General features: G+C 37.5%; 1 protein-coding gene across 6 annotated transcripts in view; it reads left to right on the top strand.

Annotated features, from left to right (window-relative positions):
• PCDH15 (protocadherin related 15) overlaps window positions 1–24,994 on the top strand; it is a 1,134,710-nt gene that overhangs the window by 1,101,881 nt on the left and 7,835 nt on the right. For all 6 annotated transcript variants that reach the window (XM_067465706.1, XM_067465711.1, XM_067465710.1 and 3 more), the window contains 3 exons: window positions 12,721–12,742; window positions 15,037–15,075; window positions 18,773–18,846. In XM_067465706.1, coding sequence (XP_067321807.1) covers window positions 12,721–12,742; window positions 15,037–15,075; window positions 18,773–18,846 — 135 coding nt within the window. The remainder of the gene's footprint in view (window positions 1–12,720; window positions 12,743–15,036; window positions 15,076–18,772; window positions 18,847–24,994) is intronic.

Raw genomic sequence — 24,994 nt, forward strand, 5'->3', positions numbered from 1 at the left:
CTTATTATTATGTTTAATATGTTTCTCGTATATTTTAATTTTTGTATTGATTTAAAGTACTTTACTGATTTTTTAATATAATTTTTATTAAACATTTTAAACATAAACATCAAAGAGGGAGAACATTTTCTAAGAAGATAGAAAAGTAGGAAACCCGATCACCACCAAAAAAGAGAAAGAAGAAAAAAAGAGGAAAAACCAGAACAAAAAAATAAATAAACAAGTTCCAAAAAATAAAAAGAGTAAAAAAAAATAAACCACACACAAACCGTTCTAAAATGACTTCCACTCCAGCCTCAGGATCTTCTTTAAGTACTTCTTAATCAAATTTATATATTCTTGGTCTCTATTATTCTTCTATTTTTTTCGTAGTCATAAAAAAGGGTCCAGTCTGTCCTTTTTACCGATTTTCCGGTATTTTTCCTCATCAAAAAAAGTTAATTAAACTACTTTACTGATTTGTTCCAATTTTACTTGTAAGTCTCATTAATTTTTTAAAATATAGGTTGGGGTAGAATTTTTTTTAATAAACCAAATAAATAACTCAGACAAAAACTGGCACCTCATAAACTATCTTTTAGCCTAACAAAGACTATGAGAAATCCTATCACAAATTATTTTTAAAATATATTTTGGTACAAAAAGGTGTTATGTTCAACTGATCATGGCTACTAACACCTTCAAATTACAATAACAGGCTTTCTCAATATACAATTAGAGCACTTCATTTTAAGTACCATGGTTGCATCCGATATAATCCTGGATTTGTAGTGTAATGATATGCTTAAAATTCTCTGCCAAAAAGGTTTAGTGCCTCCCCAAATTATGGATTCATTTCTCTGCCAAAGAACATTTAAATGGGATCAAAGCACTATAATTGCATAGTGTGAAAGGTCATAACCGTGGTATTGAAGAGATATGTGCTTGATTATCGGACACTTCCAAGTCAGACATTTGGAGTAAACTTTAAAATCTTACACCCAGTTTGTGGGTTAAAATTATCAGCTATACACAGAGAAGTAATTTCAAATATACTTTGTTAAAGGTCTCCCAATGTGCTGCCTTTCTTTGGTAGCTGCCTTTTCTTCAGCAGCATTTGGGACAAGTATGGATAGCTCAATCAAAATTTGCTGAAGGGAGATTCTATTTTGATCCAGAGCCAAACTCTGCGAACTTCATCACTTGAGTTCTGCTGACATATTAGAAATGTTCTGTACCTAATAAAGTCTCCCATACAAGGCAGAGTTGATTTCAGGTCCAGAGCATGCCATGAGTAGCAATAATAGTCAAATATGTAGGGACCACAGTAATCAATCCCATTTTTTTCACTCCTCTCTATAGCAGTGGTTTAGCAGTTTAGAGCACTCTGAGCATAGCACATCTGCAAGAACAGCAGAAATTCTTGAGATAACAGGCTAATAAATCTGAACGTTTCAAGTTATTTTATTTCATTATTTCAAAATGTCACTTGAATTGAAAACAATGCTGCAGAGTTGGCTAAATTTTCGTCTTACAGACATACTGTTATGAGCTTTGTTGAGTATCCTTTCTTTGAGCAATGGAAACTTCAGGGCAGTATTTGCAGAAACAGTTTGCTCTGAGGCAGAAAATGCTGAAAAATTATACTGTTAGAATATTAATATGATGCTACTATATTAACAAATTGAACAGTAATTACTGAGTCAGCATTACAGGTTGCAGCATAAATCACATAGACAGTGCTAGCTCCACATGAATCCTGCAGATTTTAAAGGGAAATCCTAAACAACTAGGAGGTTTCCCATAAAATTGGGCAGGTTATTTATTTTTTTGCTTATTTATTTATTTATTTATTTCGGTTACTTCTACCCCGCCCTTCTCACCCCGGAGGGGACTCAGGGCGGCTTACAAAGGCACAATTCGATGCCGGCATCAACATAACAATAGATTAAAACAATATAGCTGCAGTTAAACAATTAGCAATCAGTTTCTGCATTACAACTATAAAACCAATAAAACCCGATTTCACACAACTAACGCTCAGCGTTCGCCATCTCATAGTCCAATTTCCAGTTCCACTTTGTCAGTCCTGTCAGTCCTAGTCGTCTGATTGTCCTTATCTAGTTGTCAGATTGCCTGAAGGCCTGGTCCCACAACCACGTTTTTATTTTCCTCCTGAAGGAGAGGAGGGATGTTGATGACATAATTTCCCCAGGGAGTGAGTTCCACAGGTGAGGGGGCACCACTGAGAAGGCCCTGCTCCTTGTCCCCACCAGCCTCACTTGTGATAGCGGTGGGGTCGAGAGCAGGGCCTCCCCAGATGATCTCAAACTCCGGGGTGGGATGTAGAGGGAGATGTGTTCGGACAGATGCGCTGGACCAGAACCGTATAGGGTTTTGTAGGTCAAGAGAACACGATTCCTTGTTCCCTTGTGAATATTAGAACTGTATAGACACATCCCAACATGGGACAAAAAGTTTAACACTTGGACTCCATAGTCTTACCTGAGAATAAATCTTACTAAACTTAGTGTGACTTACTCTGAATAGAATTGTATGGAACTGCTTTATAAGAAATATTAATTTTAAGTGTCTCAGTCAGCTTCCACATTTGTGGCTTTGATATTTGCGAACTTGATTGTTCGTGGATTTGATTAAAATATCCCCTCTAGGAATCTCTATCGAGCTCACCAGACAGGTGGTTTTCCCTGTTTCTCTGCACTCCCGGCACACTGCTGGGATGGAGTTTGCCAAAGCCCATCAAATGACGCAGGGCTACTTCTGATGGGGCTCTGTGCTGGCAGCATGGTGGCACCCCACAGAAATAGAGTCACCTGACTCCTCATAGAAAAAGCCAAGGAGAGAGGGGAAACTTCATTGGATGGGAGCCCACAACAGTAGAGGAAAGAAGCAGAACATTGCCCCATGGTTTCCACTACTGTCTCCTAGCTTCTGGATCTCCATATGATGAGGTCCATAGTCTTCCAGTGTGACTCTATGATCATTTATCTAGGTATCTCCTGATCCTCCAATACAACTTGATGGTCAACCTTTGGGGGAAGTTGATCATAGAATCAGAATGGAACCTGGAGATTCTTAAAGAGAACACTTTTTTATGAATTTCTAGATTTTCCTGTGTTGCTCTGTAGCCAACTTCCAGCAGAGGTTCATCACAGAATTATGCTGGTAGACCTAGAAAATCATAGATAAGCATTCTCTCAGTTTTAAAATAGCAATTTTCAAATTCACATATATATTTTCACTTTCATGACGGCCCTGAGCTCCTAAACTCAGCTAAAGTGGAGTAGTGACTGTACTATCATTTGCTGAAGGGAAAAGGTTAAGAGAAAGTACAGAGCCAAAATCTAGGACCATTACCTAATGCTACTAACCCTTTTAAAACGTTTCCTTGGCCTTAATGTCCTTGGGTCAATACAAGCACTTACTTTGAAATTGAAGCACTGATACAGAGACTAGAATGGATTTGTGAAATCTGTTACCAAGGAATGTTTATTTAAAGTATGACATTACTCAGGATAAAATGATCATCGCCTTTAGATTAGTTTGTAGTGAATCACTACAAGGCAATAACAAATATCAAACTGTAAGTGACCTTTCCTATCTAAACTTTGCAATCCAATACATAATACTGCTGCTTACCAAGTTCAGTAAAGAATAATCTACTGGGTGAAATCAGTACTAAAATGTTTTAAACATTTCCAACATAAATCATTAACCTGCAGAAATAAAACTGTAGTAATTATCAGTGCTGTGCCCAAAGTGGAATGCTGCCACACTTGTTTCAGGTGAATGTGTACCAATCCCATTATTCAGGCAGGTAAATGTAAATCTGATCTAATAGTTCTGCTATCATTTTCCCCTTCTACTTTGAAATCACCCTACTTACCCCCTTACCTCCACACTTAGGACATTGTGGTTGCTTTTGTATTAATACCCAACTGTGTACTGTAATTTTCTTGCACATCAGGAATGGAGATCATCGGAGTCTACAGATGTTTTTACTCCAACCCCCATAAGCTCCAATCAGCATGACCAATTGTTAGAATGAATGAAAATTATAGTTCAGCAATATCTAGGGGACCACCAGGGTCCTTATCTCTTCTGCAGAGACATTTCCTTGAAATACATTTTTTCTGATAGCAAAAAAGGTTCTGAATAAGAAGTGTTTTTGTACTACCTTTATAATTTCCAAAAATGAGCTCAGGTACAGGTACTAACTCTGCTTATGACGTACTTTTAAAATTATAATACACAAGAATGGGGGGGGGGGGACCAAAAATGGTATTTAGGACCTTTCTATGGAAATTTCATGGATGGTGTTTGTGTGCTTGATTTTGTTTTTGCAAAATCTTTTTACACAAATACACAAGCAAACACTGCCTGAGGTCACTTGCACAATATAACTTTCTCCAACATTCTTCCACTGGTCTTCTCTTTCCATGCTCATGCACAAACTTAGCTCTCGTTCCTGGGCTATCCATTCCTTGCCCATGCCCATTATTAACCAGTACTGCAGATGGATCCCATGTGCCATCTAGATGCAGATTTACAGCCAGGGGCAAGCGAGTATATGTGTAGACCCATCCCAAAACTTTCCATAAGAACATAGAAGTTCAGGAGATCAGTGGGTCCTCCTTTTTCCTGGATGAAAAGCTGCATATGGATAGTATCTAAGTTCCACTCTACACTACAGGCTATTGACTAATGTGAGCAAACACCCCAAAGCCATCCACAGGGATTGCATTGCTCCTTGCTCAACAATCTTAAAACTTATATAAATTGATGTAATCGAAAGTTATGCAAATACATATCACCAACAGGGTGCCAACCAGTGTTTGCAAATGTTCACCAAAAAAAGTTTTCACATGCAAGTAAAATCTTATAGTGACTTATAGTCTTTTCAAGAAGGCACCTCTTCATGTCAAGATATCAATTCTTGTTGCAGTTAAGAACATGTGGGAGTGTTAATTACATTCCAGATAATGGTTCTGGAGAATGGGCACCTTCCAGAAACTGTGTTTTTTGCCCTTTTTAACATGACACAAAATTTGGAAAAAAAAATTATCGTTGAGGTAATGGAATCTGAAAAATGAATTTAGTGAAGGGAAGTGTGTGAAATATGAGTACATACTACAGCTTTGTGACCAAAATTGCAGTAAGGGATGATTTCCTACCATATTTATTGATGTGGTCTGACATAAATAGTGTCTTTGCGATTTGTGAAGTCCTTTAGAGACAACAGTAATGGGGACACTCTTTTTAGCAATTTATATGAGTTATATGAGTTATATGTTATATGAGGACCAATTCAAGCAAACAGAAAGCGATGTGTCAGCCACTCAAAAACAGACAATGTTGAGGCAGTTTTATGAAGAAGGCCATTATGTATTTTATCGTGATGTAATTTTTGTTGTTTTGTATTTTATTTTTGGGCTTGGCCACATCTGAGCCATACCGAGTCCCATTTGGGGAGGTGGTTATTTATTTTATTTACCGTGTCAGGAGCAACCAGACATTTGTATTACATTTTTAACAAAACAAACAAACAGACAGACAGACAAAACACAAAGTTTGCAAGCTTGGTAGTTGATTAAATGTCCTTTGACCAGTATCTGGCCATTTGGAGTGCCTCTGGTGTTGCCGCAAGGAGGTCCTCCATTGTGCATGTAGCAGGACTCAGGTTGCATTGCAGCAGGTGGTCAGTGGTTTGCTCTTCTCCACACTCGCATGTTGTGATTCCACTTTGTAGCCCCATTTCTTAAGATTGGCTCTGCATCTCGTGGTGCCAGAGCGCAGTCTGTTCAGTGCCTTCCAAGTCACCCAGTTTTCTGTGTGCCCAGGGGGGAGTCTCTCATTTGGTATCAGCCATTGATTGAGGTTCTGGGTTTGAGCCTGCCACTTTTGGACTCTCGCTTGCTTGGGGAGGTGGTAGTGGGGTATAAATAAAGTTTATTATTATACTATTATCTCTGGATCATTGTTTGGTCAGAGGCTATTAAGTACAGTAAGTTGTGTATCAATGTAATTGGAGGTAGAGGATCCCTCCACTACCAAGGAACCATCACTTTCCTATTTCTCAAACGGAATTAAAATAATAAATTTTCTCCATTATAAAAATCTGAAGTTGAAAACTCTTGGCACCATGCAACATATTTCTTCCTGTCTGCCTTACTTTGACTTTAGCACAACCAAACATAATGTTGCAACACAAGGCAAAGAGTTACAGTTACACCACATAAAAAGGAAAATAATCCTCTCCAAGTAAAACTGGAATGTTGGGAAAAATAAATAAATGAATAATTTGAAACATTTATAATCCCCGCTTTTCACTCCGCAGGTGACTTAGGGCAAAGCACAACATATATACAGCAAACATTCAATGCCGGGACATAAAACCATAAATATACACAAACATTAAAATCACTTATATTCACTTTAAAACTAGTTGCTTAAAAACCATCTCACATAATTAATTATTTGTAACAAGTTCCTTTCACCACTTTCATGGAGGAACAGGAAAAAAAAATAATTATAGCTCTACCAGAATGCCTTCAAGTTTCTCAAAAGTGTTGTTTTGTAGCTAGGAAGAGCAGAACAGATCTGATTATATAAGTACAAATGATCTTTCCATGGACCATTGAAAAGCACCCTATTTATCAAATACTGAGATAAACAATCCCTTTCAGGCATTAAATAGTAAAACCTTTATCTCCAGTACAAAAAGGTACAGATAGTGTGTTCTAACTTTAAATTCAGTATACTAACTCTGATTCTGATCTCGTTTTTGATCAGATAACTGAAGTATGTTAAAATGAGGCAAAGAAAAATACACTTAGGAATCCAAGAAGTCAGATAACTGTTAGCCTAGCAAAACTGGAGATCATTTAAATTTTTATCAGCAGAAATGTGTAGAGACAGTATACAGTTGTGTATCTTTGTCCATGTTAGTATAACAAACATTCTGGCATTTGGTACATGTTTAGAGCCTCATGATATGTATGTTTTTCTTTTATTTTGAATAGAAAATATTTTTCTCAGTTAATATTGAGGCAGTGTTGGAAATCTGCAGAACATAATTAGGCATTTAAACCAAACAATCAACACATTTTCAAGTTATCAATATTTGTGCACTTTGTTTTAAAACAGTAATTGAAGGCTGACATTTTCAAGAATTAAAATCCATGAGGAAGGACTCCCAAAGTGAAATTATGTGAACTAAGTTGCTTGCCATTTGATTTCAGGCCACTTGTGTATAAGAAATATTATGGCTGCCCTTAATGCAGCACTAAAGCACACATTTCCAAAACCCTAAAACTAGATTTTGAGGTATCCTTAAAGAAAAGATATCTTGCTTTTGTTATGAACAGTTTTAGTTGATTATTCATTTAGTCATGATATATTTCCTTATTCTGCTTGCAACTCAAGACAGCCGCTTTGACCAAAGTAACATGAAAGCACATAGACAATTTAGCTCCCTAGATCCAGTGGCATATATTCCATAAGGCCACCTGATGGTTGAACCTTCAAGAAGTAGGATGAGAAACTGCCATCAGAAGTAAGAATTGGCATTCCCCATATAAATATGAGAGTGTGCTGGCAATTGATACCCAACCACTCTGCCTTTAGACCAGAGGTACATCTACACTGTAGAATTAATGCAGTTTAATATCACTTTAACTGCCATGGCTCAAATCTATGGACTCATGGGAGTTGTGATTTTACAAGATACTAGCCATCCCCTGCCACACATTGCTGTGGCCCTGTCTGTGTATATGTGTTTTGTGTTTGTGTATTTGTGTATATATTATTTATTTATTTATTTATTTCATGCACTTTTACCCGCCCTTCTCCCCCCGAAGGGGGGCTCATGGCAGCCTCACACAAGCACCATACAATGCTGTCAACAAGTAAACAATTCGAAGTATAATTAAAGCATTAAAATAATTAAAACATTAAAAATCAATAAAATACATTATACAATTCATCAGATAGTAGATATATATGTGGTTTTGTGCATGCATTGTAATGTGTTGGGGTTTTGTTTTGTTTTTGCTTTTTAAGTCCCTTCCATTGTGTTTTTCAGTGTTTTTATGAGTGATGGTCACTCGTTGGCCTGATAGGTGTCTTGTTTCCAAATTTGGTGTCAATTCGTCCAGTGGTTTTTGAGTTATGTCAATCCCACAAACAAACATTACATTTTTATTTATATAGATTGTGTGGGTGTGTATGTGTATATGTGTGTTTGCGTATATATATGTGGTTTTGTGCATGCATTATAATGTTGTTTTTTGCTTTTTAAGCCCCTTCCACTGTGTTTTTCAGTGTTTTTATCAGGGATGGTCACTCGTTGGCCTGATAGGTGTCTTGTGTCCAAATTTGGTGTCAATTCGTCCAGTAATTTTTGAGTTATGTTAATCCCACAAACAAACATTACATTTTTATTTATATAGCTTTAGCTTTCTCCACCAGAATTCCATAGCATTGAGCCATGGCAGTTGAAGGGTTGCCAAACTGCTTTAATTCTACAGTGTAGATGCACCCCAGGTGGGTGTAAGTGTGGAAAAAGTAAGCAGTGTGCAAAAAAAGTTTAAGCTCCACTTCTCCTCTGTGCTGTTTCTTCTTGAAAATTGTCTTCTCATATCACTCTTTTCCCCACCACCTTAATTCTAGTCGGGTTTTCAGATCCATTTTCCTTTTCCAGAATCCCAGCTTGAGGTGCAACTCAAGGGGAAAAGGACAATGAACAAAGCGAGAGTGAACTCTTTTGTCTTCTAGCCACCATTTTCACCCTATAAGCTGTCTTTTCTCAATGCCATGTTGCAGAGAAAAAGCAAGTTGGGTTTCAAAACTTTAGCTAAAACATGTTGTGCCAGTGAGAGAAAAAAGCAACGAGATTCAGTACTACTTCACTAGACTTTGAAAAGTCATTGATAATCTTGGTAATAAATCTTCATTTTAGGTGTTCATTACTTCCTTACCAAATGGACTACAGCAATAATTTACCTCTAATAATCGACCGCACAAGCTGAATGCTAATAGAAAGGCATTGCAGATGGTAATATTAAAAATTAAATGTGAACTTCCAGACTGTTCTTTATTTTTCCCTCAGGTGTAATTAAATTGTTTCCCTCATCTGCTTTCTCATCACTAGTTTATACTTAACATAATTTTAAGCATTTACTCTGTCTCGCACAAGTCTCTATCAGGATAAAAACAGAAATTCTTAATAAAACATGAAGCGCTCAGTCCAGAAGAAGATAATTGCTCTTAAATATGACTAAAATCACTGGTTCGCAGTGAAGGAGTAAAGCTACCAGTCCTAGTGGACAATGGCGGAGCATCTACAATATATAATTAATGCAGTTTGACACTATTTTAACTGCTATGGCTCAATGCTATGGAATCATGGGACGTATGTTTTAGAAACCCATTAGCCTTCTCTGCTAAAAGGTGATGGTGCCTACCCAAAATGCAGCTGCTCAGCTTCTTGTGGGAATTCCGATGAGATGCCACATAACACCAATCTTACTGCAGCTGCATTGGTTACCAATTGAGCACCGGATCACTTTCAAAGTGATGGTACTCACATTTAAGTCCTTGCATGGTCTGGGGCCGATGTACCTGAGGAACCAACCCCCTACCAACCTCAGATATCCCTCCATTCTGAGGACCAAGATCTATTGGAAATTCCCAGCGTCAAGACCTTGCGTCTAACAGCAACCAGACATAGAGCCTTTACAGCAGTGGCACCATCACTCTGGAATACTCTGCCACCTGAAGTCCGTGCCTTGCGGGACTTATCAGCTTTCCGCAGGGCATGTAAGACATACCTGTTTCGACAGGCCTTTGATTTTTAATATTGCTGTTTTTAAATTGTTTTAAATTGTTTTAAAATTGTGTTAGATTTTAGCCATTCTGTAAGCCGCTCCGAGCCCCAGGGGAGTGGCGGCATACAAATTTGAATAATAAATATAAATAAATAAATAAAGTGGTTTACAACATAATAAATGGCAAATTTAATGCCTCACATATATATAAAATATCACATATCTAAATCGATAACATATAACTGTAAATAAAAACCATTAAAGCTATAAAAACATCAAACATAAGCATAAGCATGAAACATATTATTGCTGCAATTAACAATGTAGACCCCTTCTCTTCTCCCTCCTCTCCAACTCTTTCTTCATAGCATTTCAGCTCTTCTTTTTATACCCTCCCTGCTCCCCCACATCCCAACAGACACAAAGTTATTTAGATACAGGTTGAATAAAAAATGGGGAGGGTAAAAAAATAGTCCTGGGCCTTCTTGGGGAATGGTAAATGTGATATGAGGTCCTTGGGGCGGGTGAAGGGAGAGTCTTATCTGATGATGGTAGTAGGCTACTGATCAGTTTCGTAAAAGTCCAGAGGAACATAGATTTTATCAGTTGTGGTGTCATAAGTCAGGTGTGAGCTGTCACTTGCCAGTAGACAGGATGGGGAAGGGCACCAAAGGAGAGTTGGTGTGTAGGCTGCACCTTCCACTCTTTTAAATTCCAAGGTTACAGAAGCTATAGCACCTCTTCCCATCTATTTCTCCTTCTACATTGTTTTCTCCCAGGCACATGGTGGACCCAGTCCAGCACTGTAGAATAGAAAAAGCAATATGGAAGTCAGTGGTAAAACTTGTAGGATAAAATGGGATTCCTACAGTCCAATCCTATATTTGAGATAGACTGGGCACATGTGGCACATGAGTTACAGAAATTCATGGGACTCTCCCAGGTTTTTCTGTTATCCAAAGCAATTTCATTTAACTACTCATCTGCTATTTCTGTAGAAATGTCTGTGTCCTGCTTTATCCACAAAAGAGGAGAGCTCCCCCCGCAAAAAAAAAAAAAAGAATTATGCCTCACTTTTAGTCACCAAATGTGTAATATTGAAGTATAGAGACAAGGAAAATCATTGACAGATAGAACTTTTGTGCAGAGTGGGCCAAAAGTCACAAAGGTCGTCCAATATTTAATAACTCTTTTATATAGCATCATATACAGTATATATAGGAAATTACATTACATTATGTGTAAAATCTTTTCAAGAAACTTTTTCCAAAAGCTCAGACACCTTTGTGACTTTTGGCCCATCCTGTATTTCCTTCATTCATATTCTCTTGGTAAATTTGCTGGACCTTTTTCTTTGAATGCTAAACTCATATCTCTAAATGTTCAATTGAATTTTCAAGTTACTGGAATGCAATAAATCTGGAGACTGAAGGAAATGTTATTGAGGGAAGGAAAACAATTATTCTTCTGAAAGCAGAAGAATTCCCACCCCCATTGAAAGCCACCCTTTGTTTGCTTCTGTTTTGGGGGACAACTGGGTGGGAGACATATTGGTCTATCCCAGTGGTTCTCAACCTGTGGATCCCCAGATATTTTGGCCTTCAACTCCCAGAAATCCTAACAGCTGGTAAACTGGCTGGGATTTCTGGGAATTGTAGACAAAACACCTGGAGACCCACAGGTTGAGAACCACTGGTCTATCCTGTGGTTGCTCCTGGGGCCCTACATTGATTCCCAAACCCATGGAGCTTACTCAACCCTGGTTTACTCAATAGTAAGTTCCAGTACATTAAAAGGCCCTTCTCTCCAACTATTTTACATTATATCTTTTAGCTTGCTGACATTTGTCTTGCCTTTCAATTGAAGCTGTTATCTTCAATAGCTTCATTTAAAGATTCCTCTTGAACAATGATAGATACTATAATTGTACTCAAGATAAATTGTGCTATTTATTTCTGTGACATTTGGGATTCAGTTTGAACTTACCAGCCACTAAGATACATTGAAATATCTAGTGCTTACGCAGAAACCTTTGAGTATACAATGTCCACTTTGTAAAGAATAATTATTATTGAAATGTTATTACCTCCTTTCACTGACCTTTGGAAATATTTATCATAGGTATTCATATTTACCTACATGGTCATAAGGTTTAGAAGTTTTTGAATGTCACCTTTTTTTGGAGTTACTGAAAGAAGCATAAGTTAAGTGTGAGTGGATTTAGTAGATGCAAAGTATGAGCAGAAGCTCCAAACACAGATATAGACTCTAGCTATGTTTCACTGGATTCCCAGGAAAGCAGAGAGCTGGATAAATTTGCTCCTCTTCATGATGGTTACGATTGTGTTGTTATGCACAGACCACAATGAAACTTTCCTCAGTGAATTTAGTTTTGTTATACTATTATTCTGTTCACAGCAGTCAACCATGCAAGTTCACTGTATGAGACAGTGCGGAAATATATATATATGCCATTCTCATATATTGTTGTCATAACAACTAGCCTCTTTTCCTTTTTATTATTTTAGTGAATTTCCCCAAAAGCTGTCTATGTTAATGCCTCTTATCCCTTTTGTAAAGAAAATATTATTGACTTCCTCAGTAGTAGACCAAATTAGGTCCCAAGGACCTATGGTTTCTGGCTTGGAAACCTGAAGCACAACCAAGACAAACCGCTTGTAAGTATGTTAGTATATATAACTCTCATTTTTGGGAGTTACATATTGTTTCCACAGTGTCTGTTGGGATGTGTTGTGGGGCGTAGAACATTGGACTGTAAAGTCATTACAACTTTTCTCTTTTATTTGGAAGAAAACAGACTTTAACAAGTCTATATTTATGTATTCACAACTTGAACAGGTGGATTAATAGCATGTTTTTCTTTTCAATTCAGGCGAGGATATGCACAGCAAGAGGTAAGTCACATCTTCCCCATTTTTATCTTAGTAACAAGTAAAAATTTATTGCACTTTTCTTCTACGTAGATTAGGACCCTTCCACACAGCATATAACCAAAAATATCAAAGCAGAAAACCCCACAATGTCTGCTTTGAACTGGGTTATCTGAGTTCACACTGTCATATATTCCAGTTCAAAGCAGAAAATGTGGGATTTTATTCAGCTGTTGGGAGGGGACCTTAGATAATTTTGTCTAATATATAATAAGTTAATTTATTTCTTTTCCACTTTTCCCTATGATGGATTTAAGGTGGCTTGAAATATCTATCTATCTATCTATCTATCTATCTATCTTTGGTTCTTGGGTGTGTGCGTGTATATGTATATATATATATATATATATATATATATATATATATATATATTTTCAGGTCATGAATGTTAGATCCTGTGATTGCAAAATCCATGCACACAACATGCCAACTGTAAATGCTTTTTAGGGCTTTTTATGCATGTGAATTATGAGGGGTATTTTTAAAGTAAGGTCCATTTTGTTGTAGACACTAGTAGTTCGCGCGCATACCGCAACGAGCGTGTGCATGCCTCGGGAACAACTGTGCTCAGTTTCCGCTCTGTAGCTAACCTGTACGGTTCTGTTCTGTGCTTTAAAAATGTTTAAGACTATCAACTCACCCTCCGCATGTGAGGTTCGCTCGCTTCAACTGAAGCCACCAAATCATCTGTAATCAAAGGGCAACCGGAGTGGTCCTCATCATGGATGCTGTCACGGCCATCTTTGAATTGTTGTACCCACTTACGCACTTTGCTTTCACTCATAACAGTATCACCGTACACTTCACAAATCTGTCGATGAATTTCTGCAGCAGTCAGGTTCCTTGCTGACAAAAACTGTATCACTGAGCGAACCTCACATGCGGAGGGTGAGTTGATAGTCTTAAACATTTTTAAAGCACAGAACAGAACCGTACAGGTTAGCTACAGAGCGGAAACTGAGCACAGTTGTTTCCGAGGCATGCCGGTACACGACCCATGCGCTCGTTGCAGTATGTGCGCCAACTACTAGTGTCTACAACAAAACGGACCTTACTTAAAAAATACCCCTCGTATTTTGAGATTATGTTTGTGCTTTTTTCGTATATATGTTCTAATGGTTTTAGATATTTACCTATGTATTTTAACTATAGCATATGATGCTTTCATTATTTTAAGAGTTTTTAGTGGTTTGTTGTGATTTTAACTGATTTCAGATTTCTAGGTTTCCTTCTATTTTGATACTGCTATGTTGTAAGGTTTTATGGTTGTGAGCCATTTTGGGCCTTGATTATAAATAAGAAGTAACTTGTATTATTACCAGTTACCATGATACGCAGCCCCTTCATGGCTTCCGGCATCTTATTGCTACCTAATCTGTTATGCAAAATATTTTCCGAAATCCCGGAGTACTTATATTGCTTAAAATAATAATCACATGAATATTTGCAGAAAGGCCAAGCACTAGAAAAAAAGGATTGCTTAGTGCATTTAGAATATAATATTTAAGCAAACACAGAGGAGACAATATCTTTCATGCATGTCTCTTTTCTCATTAATGCTGGGAGAGGACTATGGTAACTCTTGTGTAGTACATTGATTGACAGTTATGACAAGACTGCTGGCTGTTGGGCTTGATGGATGGTCCCATGAAGAATTGAGAGAATGGGTTCTGGAATCTGGAGCGTGAGCCATGAGATATGTTTTGTTCACTTGGGGACGTATTCCAAAGTACTAAATACACATCTCTTCCATTGCTGATGACAGACATGTATTAGTTGTTGCGTTTCCCTCAGAAATAAATGCAGATGCTCATTTAATTCTTATTCAATCACCATCCACATTTTAAACAGGAAAGCTGCGGTTTAATCACATGGTCACTCTTCAGAACTGATATATATACATTTTATACTCAGGAATCTCTAAGGAATGGATATAAAAGAGTGCTTTACTCAACTACTACTATAAAGTTTAAATAAACGTCATGGCCTTTAGGAGCCTTGGTCAAAGTAGTCAACCATGGGGCAGCCAAAGGGGTCTTTATCATAATGTATATTCATATTCTGACTTCAAAGTGGTTGTGCCCTTTTGACTTGAGAAAAGCCACAATTACAAAAGAACTAAATGAGCTCTGGATAATATTTCAGCCATTAGAGTCCTAAACAATGTTATGGTGGTTTAAAGGTTACCTCAAAATAAATTACTTGCATTTTCCATTAAATCTATCTCATGAAGCTATTTCTCTTTCCAATTTCCTTAGCAACAGCAATTGCTGAGACCTTCCCTTCTCAGACCAGAGGTACATCTTCTCCGTTTTCTTGGTGGCTCCAAAACTTTCAAACTTCTTGCATGGAATATATTTTGACATACATTTTTACTTCTTTGGCACATATCTTGCTTTATTGCTGAAAGGGAAATGAACTATAACTCTTTTTTTTAAAAAATTACACTAAAGGTTCAATGACTTGTGAATTGGATTCATGCATTTCAGCCTGCTGACATCAGCTGTACAGTTTTGAAGCAGACACAATTCCACAGCACTAAACCTGTCCCAAGTTCATTATAGTCCAAAATAGCACAATGAGCTTCAGTATAAACCATACTCAAGAAGCTGAATGATAATTACTAACATTATTTCTGCTCTAATAACCATAAGAATGTTCATTAACTTCAATAGAAAGAGGAACAGGATAGTTGCTCTTTGTAAAGATACTTGATACTTGATACTGCTTGACTTAGAACAAGGGTATACAACTTTTCTGGTCCTGAGGGATTGATTGGCTCGAGAGCATATGTTTGTACTTGGACATAACAAAGACACAGTTTAGAGTTGCATACTCTTACTATTATTTTTGATGTCAAAACTGTGTCACTCCAGATATTTTTGTCATAATGTGTATGTGTCTTCAAGTAATCAGTTGACCGATGGTGACTTGATGAACTCATAGGGTTTTCTTAGGCAAGGAATACTCAGATGTGTTTGCCAGTTTCTTTCTCTGAAATGTAGCCTACAGCACCTGGTATCAATTGACAGTCTCTGAACTAAGTACTAAGTAGGGCTGACACTTCCAAGATTGCTTTACCGCACCATAGCCTCACACAATCACCTCTGCTGACTAGATCTGTAGGAAGCTGTAGGCCAACTATAGTTGTCAGCTTCAGCTATCCACAACATGCTGGATGATAGTTCAGAACTGAACCTTTGAAGCTGTGTTCATTTTCATACATATGGTATCTTATGTGACATATGATCTCATTACATTGTAAAAATTCCCCTTCCTACAATGCTTCACTGATGCAGCCAACCTGCCAGATCTCATCACATGACACACATCTAATTCTGGCAGGGCTCTGTGCCACTGTGTCAGTGAAGTGTGGTAGGAAAGGGAAATCTTAACACGGGAGATCACCTATGTTCAAATTGGAAATCATGGGGACAACATGGGAGCATGCTGGAAAGTATGCTTTAACTGTGTGTGTTGGGCAAGCAGATGGTGCGGGCAATGCAGGCTGCCTGGTGATGTGGGGCGCCGGTTGACAGTTTTGCCCTGTTATCCCATGATTTCCCCCACTATCATGTTATGCGGTCCATAGTCAAGAATGTTTGCAATGATTGCAAAATAATAATAATAATAATAATAATAATAATAATAATCTTTATTTATACCCTGCCACCATCTCCCCAGTGAGGACTCAAGGCGGCTTACATGAGGCCAAGCCCAACAACGCAATATCATACATAAAATCAAAACACAAACAACAACATAATAAATTACATAAAACATAAAATATAAGAACACAGTAAACAAAATAAAATTACAATAAAATCATTCATAACATAGAACAGTGAGCGGGCTAAGAACATGGTTAAACAGGGTGAGACAACAATGGAGTAGATTATTTGTGGGAGAGAAACTCTTCCGGAATGGGGTCAAAAAAGAGCCTTCGTACAGAAGAGGAGGAGGTATGCACCAAAGACCCATGTTGAGGAATAACCATCATATGAGATTATATGATTAATCTCCAAAAGCGCAGCGGAAGAGCCAGGTTCTTCTTAAAACTTTCTAAAGTAGGGGCTCATCTAATCTCACCAGGCAATGTATTCCATAGTCAGAGAGCCACTGAGGAAAAGGCTCTCTCCCTTGTTCCCACACACCACTCTTGATCTTTCAAACCGATTGATAATGTGAAAGATCATCTGCTGGGAGAAATACATACGTTATATATGCATCAGATTTGCACAATTAAAATCTTCCATACTCAAGCTCTGATCCTGTGACAAGTTCAACATTTAATCCACTATGAGAAAGGGTTATCACAGGTCATTAGTTAAACAGGACAACACCTTTACATATTCCTTGATTCAGCATGTTATAAAATCATATAGTGATAGAGTGAAATAGTAGGATTATGTTTCAAAAGCAATTAAGCTGCCAGACGTTTTGTTTGGCATAGTCATTATGTCCAAAATAAATTCATGAAATAACTTAAGATAGCAATGGATGGAAATCTTCAGGCAGCAGACTTCAATAGTATCTAAAGTTTTCAATCTGAAGCTAATTATAAAGAGGAGAGCCAACTTGAGCAGTGTCTAATCTCCTCTTGGCCATGGAAGTTGATTAGATGACAGTGAACAAGTCCCACTCTCTCAGAGGCAAAGGCTCGCCCTCTCTCAGAAAATCTTGTTGAGCACCAAAATATTTCTCCTTAGGGTTGCCATAAATCAGAAACAACAACCATCCATGGAATGTCTGTTTGGAGGGAGGGGCAGCAAACCATGGGTTTGAGGGGGACATTTGGCTCTTTCTGAAGAATGCCAGTCCCCACAGTGGCCAAAGAAGAAAACATACACTGGTTTAAAATGGATGCACACGCAGTTATGTCACTAAAAGGGTTTTTCCTGCTTGTGTGTGAATAGAACCTTTAAATATAGTTGCTTGATTCAGTTCAACAGAGAAGACAGTTCTACAAGGAATATTCAGTTCACTTTCACTGAATGAATGAAGAATTATGTGAGGGTGATAGGACGATTACCCATATATTGGAATCCCGAGGACCTAGGGAACTTTTGAAGCAGAGCAAAGAACTGCAATCTAGTTTCGTATGTACCAATGGACAGGTTGAAATTGACTTCAATGGACAAATTGATCCTTAGATTAAAGAGTGAACCTTGTGCATGACCCAGTGAAATGAATTGTTGGGAAGAGTAATGTTTGCTATAGTAAATGCTCAGTCACCAGTTTAAACAAACTGCTTAGTAAGGTTTGCTTGAAAACTAGTTATCAAAATGGCTCCAAAATAATTTTAACATATGATTACATTTGTACATTATTGTCTTATAAGACTCTTTTTGATATAGTATTATGAAGAAATCATAATATAAAATAACCCCATAATAATTTTACATGATTATTATATAGTTTGCATTACAAATAAAATTAATTGCTTTCACTATTCACTGCTGTGGATAAATTGGTCTCTCTTTTCAGTTACAAGTATTTCATTAGCAATAATGTAAAAAGTTATGAGATGGGTGAAAGCAGAATTTACACTTTCTTACTGCATTCAGAATAATCTCATCATGCCAAGAATATAGTAAGTGAAACACAATAACAAAATATTAGGTTTTTGTGGTATTGGCATAAATGCACACCTTCTGTCAAGTGGATTCTTTTGTTAATCTGAATAGATCTAGACATTGCCTTAAAATAGATCTGAAGATCCTATTGACCTTGCTTACAAGAACCATAGAATAACAGAACCACAGAATAACTTTTATTTCTTCCACTTCTGAACATTGTGACTGAAGGCAGAAACCCTGTATGACTCTTATTATTCCAAAGAAAAAATAGTTGAAGATAAAAAGAGACCTGTCATTTTCTAAATCTTTTTTCCTCCGCTCATGCCCATTTGACATATTGCACTTAAGGTTTTGTAACTTTAATAATCTTTTTGTCTGTTTCTGCTGAAAATTCTTTTCTTCTTCTGAATTCTAGGAACTTTCTATGGAATCGGGAATTGATCCTGGCCAAGAGTACTATGGGCAAGATTACTACAGTTATGAACATGGGTATTGTTCATTTTGTATTTTCTGCCATTTCACAGAAAGCATGCTACTGCTGTTATTTTTAGGACATGGATGGGCCCTACAGTTGGGATCTTATGGGCAATTTTTAGGCAAGCCCAAGGATTCTTAATAATAATAATAATAATAATAATAATAATAATAATAATAATAATACACTTTAGTCATATTCCGCCCTTCTCCCCTAGGGGAACTCAAAGTGGATCACAACATTTACATACGTAGGCAAACATTCAATGGCTTTACAATAATATACAATGAGGCACACAAACAAAGGCAGAGGCTTCTCCTTTCATTTCCAGCTTCTGGAGGTGGTGCTCATCTCTGGCTCTGGGGAGGTGCTTTTCTCCATTTTTAATCCAAGGAGCCTTTGTGGTCACCTCCTGGTTGTGTGACCAGCAAGACTGCTTGGCACATCACTTTGCCTTTTCCCACCAAAGTGGTACCTATTTGTCTTCTCACATTTGCATGTTTTCAAACTGCTAGGTTGGCAGGAACTGGAGCTGAGAGATGGGAGTCCACCCTGTCTCATGGATTCAAACCGCTGACCTTCATATCAGCAGTTCAGCAACACAAGGGTTTAACCAGGAATTTTCCAGAATGCTTTGATTATAATTTTTATCACACACTCTCTGGAGATGGTAGAGACTGCAATCCATGTATGCCAGGTTCAGGTAGTTGCTGAATGCCAGGGGTCCCCAAACTAAGGCCCGGGGGCCGGATACGGCCCTCCAAGGTCATTTACCCGGCCCTTGCTCAGGGACAACCTAAGTCTGAAATGACTTGAAAGGACACAACAACAATCCTATCACATCAGCCAAAAGCAGGCCCATACTTCCCATTGAAATACTAATAAGTTTATATTTGTTAAAATTGTTCTTTATTTTAATTATTGTATTGTGGATATAAAGCCTGGAATCCTGTTAATTAGTTCCAACTAGGACAGACCTGTTGAATCCATTCTAAATGTTGAATCAACAGATAGGTAAATCTAATCAACTGAATGGCTTTTTATAATAACTGGGACTAGCAATAAGATTTACACTATTATAACTTTCAGATTTGATTTCATCCCATGAATGTTGTAAATAGTTGACTAGGGCATTATCATTGTTATTTTTATTCTATCTTTTCCCCAAAACTTGTGCTTGAGGAGACTTACTAATTAAAATATGGTTACAAGATCAGCATTAAAATGGAATTAAACTACCAGCAACATTTAAAAACAATATAAAGAAGGCATAATGTTAAAATAATAAAATGCATTGCAAAATGTTCATTTAAAACATGAAAAACAGTACAGCTCCCACCTAAGAACTCTTTCTGTTTTAAAAAAAATCCAGTTCCGTAAATTAGATTTTTGGGTGGTAAACACAATCATCAACAAAGACAAAATTCATAATTGGTTCAGTGTGATTGATACATATTCCATTGTGTGGCAGATGTTTTATCTATGTCTTCTGTCTCTAGATAAAAAGTTTCATCATGTTTTATTGATAATTTCCTCTGTATTTATATAAATGTGTATATATTTTTATATATTTATGTATGTACATATAGAAAGCATGTGAAGTCATCCCTCCAGTTCTGTGAGTATAACAGGCACATGCATCCCATGGAAGTGTAAAAATTGTGAATATTTCCAGAAGGGAATGAGGTAATACGGTTGTAGTCCCCAAACTCACAAAGTCAGTGAAGTGGCTCATAGACACATTTCTTCCTCTTCCATCATGCCTTCAATGTCTGTTTTGCATCCACAAAGGAAAGAAGGTACGTTGCAAAACAGAGACATGTGGCACACACCTGAACAGTACTTGCTCACTTCCAGAAGACGGTACTTTGGGAGCTGGAAGCAGTGGTAGAAATGTGCAAATAATCAAAACCACAAGGGTTTAAACAAAAGTGGAGGGATGACTATAAAACGAAAGCAAAGTATGCGTTAACATATGTTAATACACAGCAACATGGGTCAAGATTCCACCTCCCCTTCCCTGCATTTAACTTTCGCACCTGGGAAAGCCACAGGCACAACACTATTGTGTACATGTAGATGAAAAAAAGATCTCCTAGGCCTCTCAGTCTTCCTTTTCCCCTGCTACAATACAACAGCCAACAGACATATTTTCCCATCCTTCTCAGTGCTTGATTTGCAGTGAGGCAGGGTGGTCATTGCACAAGGAAAGACTGTGTAATTCTTCCTTCAGCAATTAAAAAAAGTCATAGATTGGCATAATGCGAAGTGTTCCAAAATGAGGCATTATACAAATAGTTTCTGTTGGTGTATTTTCATGTTAAAAATGTTTTCTATTCTCAGTATGTGTGCTCTTTAATATCTAGTAGAAAAAAGAAGAAATATTATGGGAACAAAACAAAAATGGACTAGATGGCCTTTGTGTTCAGCTAGAAACCGGATATAGTGATACCTTGAGTTAATAGTTTGATTCATTCCATGACCAAGCTCTTAACTCAAATCATTCTTCTTTCGAAACAAATTTTTGCATTGAAGTGCTATTAATCCGTGCCTCCGCCCTCCAATTTTTGTTACTTGTTTTTAAATAAGAAAATGTAGTTTATCAATAACAATAAATAAAAGCACAATCATATTTAAAATGATCAAAGCACATAGTTGTGGCAAGGAAGCACATTTGAGGCAACAAAATGTGTGTTGGCCAGTGTAACAGTAAGGCAAAACCTGCACATTCACATGGAACAATTAAAAAAGAAATATCAACTTTAAAATGGTAGAACCGCAAAGTTGTGGCAAGGAAGCACAAAGTGAAGAGACAGAAGCATCCTTTTCTTCATACTGTACTCATTCCAGCCTCCATCCCTCTCTTGTTCTCTCTTCCTCTCTCCCTTCATGAAGCCAAACATACCAGGAATCAAAAGCACACAAAATCAAAGTTTCTCAAAGTAGCAAAGTGAACAGCAGTATCCTAAAGCAGACAAGAACATGAGGCACAAGACACGGAGGCTGCTCCCTTGAAGCCCTAAAGCCGTGTACTCTGGTGTTAGCGCTCTCTCTTAACTCAAAACGTTTCTCATATGTCAAAGCAAAACCCACACCAAAAACGGTCCTTCACTCAAAATATTCTTAAGTTGGGATGCTCCTAAGTCTTGGTGCCACTATATCTGTGATCAGCTGAAACATTTAAACCATTATATAGATCTAAAACCAATTTTTAAAAAATGTTAGAATATATGACTTAAATTCCGCATAACATTAGCGGAGGGGAACAACATAGTCATGATCTGTTCTGTAATTGGTTGTGCAACTGGAAAAGGTTTTGGATTTTCACTGTATTGAACATCAGGTGTTTATGAAAACAACCTCATTAGTTCTGGTAGAATGATACAACTTGACATTGGCTTTTGTTACGTTATTTACAAATGTTGTTTATATCTCCACTCCATAATCACAATATATCACAGAAACATAAGCTCAGCCATTGACAAGTGGGTCTCTTCCACACTACGCAATTATAGCACTATGATCCCACTTTAACTGCCATGGCTCCATCCTACGGGTTTCTGGTGTTCAAAGTTTGATGAGACACTATAGCTCTCGAGAAAACAATTATAAATAGTTCTCCCTAAAATGAAAACCCCAGTATCCATAGGCTAGATCAGTGGCTCCCCACCTGTGGGTCCCCAGATGTTTTGGCCTTCAATGCCCAACAATTCTAACAGCTGGTAGACTGGCTGGGAATTCTGGAAGTTGTAGGCCAAAACACCTGGGGACCCACAGGTTGAGAACCACTGGCTAGATAGTTACACTTAAAGTGAATTAATAGGTCTATTATGATCTAGTTTGAAGGCACCCTTCATTATTACTTTGCATTTATGTTTTAGGAACATGTTGTGAAATTACAGATTGGCTGTATCCTCAACTGTGCTAGGCATGCTGATTTAACAACCAAGTGCTTTCCTGAGGGGTGAAGGATCCTAAAAAGTGGGTGGCAAGTGGTCTTTCAAGTGCTGCTTCCATTTTTCTCACCATCTTAAAGCCTTGTATTGTATTCAGCAAGTGCATGGCCTCTAGATATGACAGTACAGGGACTATATTCAGCTATGTATATACAACAACAAGCAAACCGATCTCGTTTTGCTTCCAATGTATGCTTAGGCTCAATGCTCATGCTGACACTTCATATAGGAATAGCCACACATGCTTGATAATGCATGGATCTTTGCCTTTTTATGCAGGACAGATCTGGAAGCCAATTCCTGTCAAATACGTACAGAATTCACCCATATGTTAAATGTATGCATCTTTACATCAATTCCTGTAAATTATGTAAAATTGTTTTTCAGTAATACACTGAAAAAAGCACTTTCAATTGTACAGGGAATCAATTAAGTTACTGGGGTGTTAGTCTAATGTGTGCTGTCACAAAACCTGTCAATACCAGTGCCATCTCTGGCTGCTTTCAAGAACAATGTGCATTACTCATTCATTCATATCCGGGGCTGAAAGGGCTAAAAAAAATAAATTCATTATATTTTAATATTGAAAAATAAAAACAAGAATAAAAACTAACACTAAAAGTCAAAGTAAAAATATTTTAAATATTATTATTAAAATGCAATTAATCTATCCCTAGAATTAAAGCTATCTCAAATAAATCCTATAATAAGTTGTATAAGGCTTTATAGGTCAGAATGATTATTCTGAACTGCTCCTGGAAATAGACTGGCAGATTAGTTTAGTCTCCAGTTGTAAGAACCTGAAACTAATTAAGTAATGTAACAATGGTTGCTAAATCCAGTATTCTTATAAAATATTCTTTTTTCAATGGTAGTTTTCAGTACCATGATAGGTCTGCCTTAGAGTCAACATAAGTTGGAAATGATTTGAAGGCACAAAGCAACAATAAATTTGGGTTGTTGTAGGTTTTTTCGGGCTATATGGCCATGTTCTAGAGACATTCTCTTCTGACGTTTCGCCTGCATCTATGGCAGTGTTTCTCAACCTGGGGGTCGGGACCCCTGAGGGGGTCGCGAAGGGGTGTCAGAGGGGTCACCAAAGACCATCAGAAAACACAGTATTTTCTGATGGGCATGGGGATTCCATGTGGGAAGTTTGAGCCAATTCTATTGTTGGTGGAGTACAGAATGTTCTTTGATTGTAATGAACTATAAATCCCAGCAACTACAACTCCCAAAAGTCAAGGTCTATTTTTCCCAAGCTCCACCAGTGTTCACATTTGCGCATATTGAGTATTTGTGCCAAGTTTGGTCCAGATCCACCATTGTGTGAGTCCACAGTGCTCTCTGGATATAGGTGAACTACAACTCCCAAACTCAAGGTCAATACCCACCAAACCCGTCCAGTGTTTTCCGTTGGTCATGGGAGTTCTGTGTGGCAAATTAGGTTCAAATCCATCACTGGTGGAGTTCAGAATGCTCTTTGATTATAGGTGAACTATAAATTCCAGCAACTACAACTCTCAAATTACAAAATCAATCCTCCCCCAACCCCACTAGCATTTACATGTGGTTGCATTGGATATTTGTGCCCAGTTTGTTCCAGTGAATGAAAATACATCTTGCATATCTGATATTTACATTATGATTTATAACAGTAGTTAAATGACTGTTATGAAGTAGCAATGAAAACAATATGGTTGGGGGTCACCACAACATGAGGGACTGTATTAAGGGGTCACGGCATTAGAAAGGTTGAGAACCACTGATCGATGGCAAGCATCCTCAGAGGTATTGAGGTCCTGAGAGGTAGTGACCTCACCTCACTACCTCTGAGGATGCTTGCCAGAGATGCAGGGGAAACATCAGGAGAGAATGCCTCTAGAACATGGCCATATAGCCCGAAAAAACCTACAACAACCCAGTGATTCCGGCCATGAAAGCCTTCGACAATACAACAATAAATTTATCTCAAGTTCTTTATGTTCACACCAACAGTTTTAAAATCTTGTACAATAATAATAATAATAATAATAATAATAATAATAATAATGCTTTATTTATACCCCGCCACCATCTCCCCAAGGGGACTCGGGGCAGCTTACATGAGGCCAAGCCCAACAATACAGCAATGCAAATAAACAACATACAACAACAATAAAATATAAAAAATAAGATACAAGAAACAAAAAAAATATAATAAATG

This window comes from Anolis sagrei, chromosome 3 (genome assembly GCF_037176765.1).
Source record: "Anolis sagrei isolate rAnoSag1 chromosome 3, rAnoSag1.mat, whole genome shotgun sequence".
NCBI classification, from domain to species: domain Eukaryota; kingdom Metazoa; phylum Chordata; class Lepidosauria; order Squamata; family Dactyloidae; genus Anolis; species Anolis sagrei.